This window comes from Babylonia areolata, chromosome 20 (genome assembly GCF_041734735.1).
Source record: "Babylonia areolata isolate BAREFJ2019XMU chromosome 20, ASM4173473v1, whole genome shotgun sequence".
Lineage (NCBI taxonomy): Eukaryota > Metazoa > Mollusca > Gastropoda > Neogastropoda > Buccinidae > Babylonia > Babylonia areolata.
Window position 1 is genome coordinate 45,445,589 of NC_134895.1, and position 7,500 is coordinate 45,453,088.

The 7,500-nt window shown below is 42.7% G+C and overlaps 1 protein-coding gene across 3 annotated transcripts in view; it reads right to left on the reverse strand.

Annotated features, from left to right (window-relative positions):
• The window catches only part of LOC143295044 (tubulin beta-2 chain-like), a 57,226-nt gene that overhangs the window by 3,556 nt on the left and 46,170 nt on the right, over nt 1-7,500 (reverse strand). For all 3 annotated transcript variants that reach the window (XM_076606590.1, XM_076606591.1, XM_076606592.1), the window contains exons 5-7: nt 6,625-6,836; nt 1,333-1,615; nt 610-791 (exon numbers count right to left, since the gene is read on the reverse strand). In XM_076606590.1, coding sequence (XP_076462705.1) covers nt 610-791; nt 1,333-1,615; nt 6,625-6,836 — 677 coding nt within the window. The remainder of the gene's footprint in view (nt 1-609; nt 792-1,332; nt 1,616-6,624; nt 6,837-7,500) is intronic.

Below are 7,500 nucleotides of genomic sequence, written 5' to 3' on the forward strand. Positions count from 1 at the left end.
TTGTTTGGACTTTACTCCCCTAGCCTCATTGTTCTGTCATTTTGTTAAAATGGATTTCAGATTTTACGATCAACCACCACTACCACCCCCAAAAAAACACACACACAAAAACAGGTGTTGCATGTGTTGAACGTTTCCAAGTTTGCTTTAAACAAACGATTGATAGATTGTAGGTGGAAAGACTGAAATTGTCATACTGAAAATAATTATAGAGTTTCATTGCACAGACTGCTCAAAATGAATCGTTTAACAGAACGCTATATTGTAATGGATATAAATAAGACTATAGGGATGTGTTCAGAATGGGTAAGTTCAGAGTGGGTATTTCCGATACAGCTGTACGTTGTCAAAAGGCACAAGACAGATGAAAGATATCTATGTCCGTATGTGCAGACTCCAGAGAGAGGATGAACTTCAATCAAATAATAATGATGATGATGATGATGATAACAATAATAATAATAATAATAATAATAATAATAAAATGATAATAACAGTAACGATGGTGATAATAATAATAATAATAATTATTATTATTATTATTATAAGCGATAATAATGATGATGATAATAATAAATGACTATAATAATGATAAAAAGTTTCGCACACCTGTTCGTCCACTTCCTTCATGGACATGTGTCCCCTGAACATGGCGGCCACGGTGAGGTAGCGGCCATGGCGGGGGTCACAGGCCGCCATCATGTTCTTGGCGTCAAACATCTGCAACGTCAGTTCCGGTACCGTCAAGGCCCGGTACTGCTGCGACCCTCGTGCCGTGAGGGGAGCGAATCCTGCATGAGGCGACGAAGCAATAATTAATTGTTCACCCACGTTATGAATCAGCATATGAGGGTGAGTTTCTTTTCTTTTCTGTTCTTTTCGTTCATTCGTTCGCTTCGTTTGTTCGTTCGTTCATTCGTTCTTTTCTTCATTCATTCATCCATCATTCAATCATTCATTCATTCAACAGTTCATTCAATCATTCCTCTGTTGTTGCTGGTTTTTGTTGTTGTTGGGTTTTTTGGGGGTTTTTTTGTGGTTTTGTTGTTGTTGTTGTTCGTTTGTTTGTTTGTTTTTTCAATCGGCACACTTATCCTAACTTGTAGATTGATAATGACGATGATAAATAATGATGGTGACGATGATGTTGATGATGATGATGACGCCGACGACGACGATGACGATGATGATGACGATGACGACGACAACGACGACGATGATGATGATGTTTGTGGTGGTGGTGGTGGTGGTGATGATGATGATGATGATGATGACGACGACTACGACGACGACGATGAAAGGAAACCATTTGTTTTTTTTCCCCTATCTTACCAGGCATAAAGAAATGCAGACGTGGGAAAGGCACCATGTTGACTGCCAGCTTCCGAAGGTCCGCGTTGAGCTGACCGGGAAACCGTAGACAGGTGGTCACTCCAGACATGGTGGCGGAGACCAGGTGGTTCAAATCCCCGTAGGTGGGCGTGGCCAGCTTGAGCACGCGGAAGCAGATGTCGTAGAGAGCCTCGTTGTCGATGCAGAACGTTTCGTCTGTGTTCTCCACCAGTTGGTGCACGGAGAGCGTGGCGTTGTATGGCTCCACCACTGTGTCAGAAACCTGCAAAATATAAAATAATCATCGTCTTCGTTTCCCTTCCACGTATCTTTCACTTTACTTACATACTATGCTTATTATATTCATTTTGTCTAGTCATAGGCTTTATGTTTTTTCACTAACCTGGGGTAGGTAGGCTCTCCTGATGTGATCGGTGCGTTGGGTTAATGCGACGATAAGGCATCTGCTCTTTTTTCTTTCTTTTTGTTGTTGTTGTTGTTTTTGTTTTATTTTATTTATTTATTTATTTTGTTTATTTATTTTTTTTTGTGCGCTTACAGTTGACTTCATCAAGTTTTTGCGCCTTATAGATATTATCATTATTAGTAGTAGTTCTCTTTTACGTATTTATCAATTATTTATTTATTTATTTACTTATTTCTATTTATTTTATTCATTTATTTATTGTTTGTTTGTTTGTTTTGTTTTGTTATTTCTCTTTTTTTTTCTTCCTTTTTTTTCTCAAGGCCTGACTAAGCGCGTTGGGTTACGCTGCTGGTCAGGCATCTGCTTGGCAGATGTGGTGTAGCGTATATGGATTTGTCCGAACGCAGTGACGCCTCCTTGGGCTACTGATACTGATCCTGATACTGGTTGTTTTGTTGTTGTTGTTGTTTTGGGGGGGGGGGTTGTTGTTAGTTGGGTTGTTTTTTCTCCTTCTTCTTCTTCTTTGACAAAAAAACATACTTGGTGTAAAGTATATGGATCAGTCCACACACGCCTTGACACCTCCTTGAAATTTAAACTGAAACTGTGAACATTCTCTATCGAGCAGACAGACAAGGAAGAGCTGAACATAAGTATCTTGTGGCGTTTGTGGATGGACGTAAGTTCTGGCGCAGAGTTTTCCGTGTATTAAATCAGTCAGTGGAGAAATCCGGTGCACTGGCTGTTTGTTTTAACCAAGAACCTGTACAAGAGGTGAGCTTCTCCCGAACTAGTGCCTGCATCTGACTGTGTCACCTTTGGCTATGCTTTTTAAAACAAAATTATTTAGGGAGAGGAGGGGGAGATAAAGGAAATACAGGGAACACACTTTTAAAGACTGAAAGATAAAAGACTGATTGAAAATGACGTTTTTACCAGTTTCTTCCAAGTCATGGTCATCATCAGCTCCCAATGTCTATAGCTTTATTTATACACGAGATTTACTACTGTCAAATCAACCAACACACACACACACACACACACACACACACACACACACACACACACACACACACTCCCTTTCCTTTATTCACTATTTGACTCCTTTCCGTCTAAAAACACTTATAGTGAATAGACGTTAAACTGAAGAAGATAAAACACACACACACCAATGCATAAAGAGGGCTAGTGAAAGGAAAGGGGATAGGGACGGTCAAGGTAGATCACTGTGTCTTTATTGACACTTGTTAATACATGCAGTTCTTTCCCTTGGACCGTGAATAAGCAAGGTGTCCTGGGGAGAGACAGAGGGGGGGGGGGGCGGGGCTCAGAGAGAGACAGACAGACAGACAGTCAGAGACAAAGAGAGACAAAAAGACAGAGAGAAAGAGACAGAGAAAGAGAGTTTAAAGTTCTGATTAATTCTTCCTTTTTCTAAATATGTTTCAGTTTCAGCTTCATTTGCTCAAGGACTGAGACGTCACAGCGTTCGGACAAATCCATATACGCTACACCACATCTGCCAGGCAGATGTCTGACAGCGGCATAAACCAAAGCGCTGTCAGGCCTTGAGTACACGTGTATATATATATATATATATATATATATATATATATATATATATATATATATATATATATATATTAGAGTGGATTCCTTCTACATAATTTTGCCAGAAGAGAACACTAACATTGTCATGGGTTCTTTTTCAGTGCATCAAGTCTGTGCTGCAACATGGGCCATCGTTTCATTGTCTCATACAGATGACCTAACGCTCAGTTTGATTTTCCAGTCACACTTGGGAGAAAGGGCGAGACCGGGATTCAAACCCAGGCCCCATGGACACTGTGTGGACAGATAAGCGTCTACACCACTCTGCCACAGTCCTCCTGAATGTTTGCGCAAAGCCATGCAACGAATAAAGTTCACAGCCAACAGATGAAAGCATGCAGGGTTGTTTTATTTTTGTTGTTGTTGGTTTGTTTTTTAGTTGGTTGGGTTGTTTTTTTTCCTTGTTTTTTTTCACAACTCACACACGTTTCCTTAATAAATGTTTCCACGGTGCAGTTTCCGAGGGAGAGTGCTTCTCTGTCCATTATTTGTTTAATTGTTTATTCATTTATTCGTTAAATCATTGATCCCTCAAAGAGGGGAGGTGTTTACATGTGTTTCAAACCCATGACAAATAGACACATTATGTACCAATATAAGCAATACAACAAATAATCCCCAACAGAAATGGGAAAGAAAAGAATAACCTGTGACCACCCAGCTAACGACAGTCTTTTTTTTTTCTTTTTCTTTTTTCTCTCTCTCTCTTCTTTTTTCGATCTTATGTTTTTTACTTCCAGTGACAGGAAAAGGGATGCTTTCAGACTGGAAAGCACCGTAATATTTCACCCATTTCACTTTGTGTGTGTGTGTGTGTGTGTGTGTGTGTGTGTGTGTGTGTGTGTGTGTGAACATTTTCTAATCTTTTCTGGAGAAAGAACGCGTCAAGAAAAAAGCTGCCATGACAATATATTTTCGTGACATGCTCTTCGCCCGACATTTGCAAATCAACTTCACCAGAAAGCGTACAGTTGAAGTATGACAACCCTCCATTCAATAAACATAACTAATCAACAACGCGACTGGACAGCTTGAGTTCGTGCAGATTTTACAAAATACAATGAGTGCACTGAACGAATATCATTTAGGGGTGGGAGGGGACTTTGTCCACGACTGCAGGACTGAACGTCGCCGGAGACAAGACAGATTTTCACGACTTGCACGTGACTCCGTATTGCTCCGTGAGCCCAGTTGTCGTCTGCTCGCATCAGACCGGTCGACAAGCGAATATCCAGCGTGTCCTGCAACAATGCTGAGTCAGGTTAGTAATGTGTTATCTTACGGTAACCAGGGGGTAATTGGTGAAGGACATTCTTGTTGAAAATAAGACAAATCAGCAGTTTGAAGTGTGCAGCATAAGATTTTCCAGACAGAAGTTCCAAAGAAACAGGAACACATTCGAAAGCACAATTCAGCAAACGACAATGAGACGGTTGATGGAAACCAACTGCTGTTTAGCCCACTAGGTAACCAAAATCAAATTTTATGCCTCCGTGGCAGAAACTGAGAAAGGAGAAAACTGTCAGATTTATAAACTTGCATCAGAATTTAACACAGAGCGCGGTGTGACATCGAAACGTGTTGTAACACTTTGCTCCACAAGAACGGAATTTTACGAAGGATGTGTTCAGAAAAGTGAAGAACAAAATGGCTGGGTTCTCTGTTACACTCACTGTTCGTCGCTGATGACAATGACAGTGGCAAAGTTCTTTATTTTCAAGGGTATTATAATAGATTATCGTGTGTGTGTGTGTGTGTGTGTGTGTGTGTGTGCGTGCGTGCGTGTGTGTGTGTGCGTGCGTGTGTGTGTTCTTTTGTGTGTGGGTGTGTTTTGTTTTTGCCTTTCTTTTATCCAGACCACGTCCTGTCTGTAGTCTGCTCTACATAATACAAGACAAAAGCTGACGTGTGCAAAATGTATTTATAAAAATAACAATAATAACGGGAATAAGCGTATTGTGACAGATGCACAGGCCATACTTGGCAGACGCTGGTCAATGGATGCAATTAACTTTATGCGGTATACAGAAGCACACAAATCCAGAAAAATGCGTGTCGAAAATCATCGTGTGTGTGTGTGTGACAGCAGGGCCTGTATGTTCGTGCTCGTGGATTACAGAAAGGGATGGAATTTCACTGGCACAGAAACAGGTAAGTTTTCTTTCATTCATTCATTCTTTCTTTCTTTCTGTCATTCTTTCTTCCTTCTTCGTTTGCTCGCGTGTGAGTGGATCACAGTCCATGTGAATTCGTTTAAATCGGTGAGCTTTTTCACGCATAATAGTGGGGCAATTTTTTCCCAGTGTCGTTTTCCGTTTTCGTTGCGGACGATTTTCAGACCATCAGCGAAACTAATTTCCCATTTGCCCATCTTCCTTCACTTTATACCTCCTCCCCCGGCTCACTCTCCCCTGTGATATGCACTATAATAGTATAAACTTACATTAGGACAGAAAATAGTGGTGTCTGTCATCATCGGTCAGCCAGATAATGAAATCAAGAAACCAACCCAGTCACGCCCACCCATTCATTAAGCCATCTCTCCATTCTTTAGTCAACAGTTCACCCATCTGATCGACATCTTCTGTCCTGACCCCCCTGACCTCCCCTCACACACACACACACACACACAATTCCTCGACCCGTGCGATTCCCACACGCCATCCGCCATCATCTCCATCCCCCCTCACACACACACACACACCCGACACACCGCTAATCCCTCAACCCCACCCTCCACCATACATCCACCATCATACCCACCCCCTCACACACACCCAACACAACCCTAATTCCTCGACCCGTGATTTCACCTCCCCCCCACGCCTCCTCCCTCCCCTCCGCCCTTTGGTTTTGCTTTGGCAAAAAGGTTAAGACCTCATCTGCCAGTAAAGAGAGTCTGTGAGGGTGTGGGTTCGAATCCCGCTCACGCCTTTTCTCCCAAGTTTGACTGGAAAATCAAACTGAGCGTCTAGTCTTTCTTATGAGACGATAAACCGAGGTCCCATGTGCAGCACGCACTTGAAGCACTGAAGAAGAACCCATGGCAACAAGAGTGTTGCCCTCTGGCATAATTATGTAGAAGAAATCCACTCTGATAGGTACACAAATATATGTGCATGCACTCATGGCCTGATCAAGCGCGTGGGGCTATGCTGCTGGTCAGGCATCTGCCTAGCAGATGTGGTGCAGCGTACATATGGATTTGTCCGAACGCAGTAACGCCTCCTTGAGAAACTGAAACTGAAACTTACCTTTGGCGAGGGCATGACAGAGAAGGTGTTGATGATGCGGTCCGGGTACTCTTCCCTCATCTTGCTGATGAGCAGGGTACCCAGGCCGGACCCGGTACCCCCACCCAGGGAGTGGGTCAGCTGGAAACCCTGCAGACTGTCGCAGAACTCGCTCTCCTTGCGTAGCACGTCGAGCACCGTGTCCACCAGCTCTGCGCCTTCAGTGTAGTGACCTGCGGGAAGAGAGGTGAGTGGGTTGGTAGTTGTTGCGTGGGTGAGTGCACTGAATGGCTGTTTTTCTTCCTTTATTTCTTTGTGTATTTCTGTGTAGTGACTGCGGGTAGGAGGTGAGTGGGTTGGTGTATAGAATGGCTGTTTTCTCCCTCGTGTATTTCTGTGTAGTGACTTTCGAGTAGGATGTGAGTAGGTTGGTAGTTGTCACATGGGTGAGTGCTCTGAATGGCTGTTTTTCTTCCATTGATTTGTTTGTGTATTTCTGTGTAGTGACCTACGGGAAGAGAGCTGAATGTGGGTTGGTAATTGTTGAGTGGGTGAGTGCACTGAATGGCTGTTTTTCTTCCTTTGTCTTTGTGTATTTCTGTGTAGTGACTGCGGGTAGGAGTTGAGTGGGTTGGCTGTATAGAATGGCTGTTTTCTCCCTTGTGTATTTCTGTATAGTGACCTGCGGGTAGGATGTGAGTGGGTTGGTAGTTGTTGCATGGGTGAGTGCATAGAATGGCTGCTTCTCGCCCTTGATTTATTTGTTTATTTCTGTGTAGTGGCCTGCGGGTAAGAGGTAAGTTGGTTGGTAGTTGCTGCATGGGTGAGTGCACAAATCGGCTGCTTTCCCCCTCTTTGATGATGATGATGAATTTTATTTAATGTCACTTATACTAC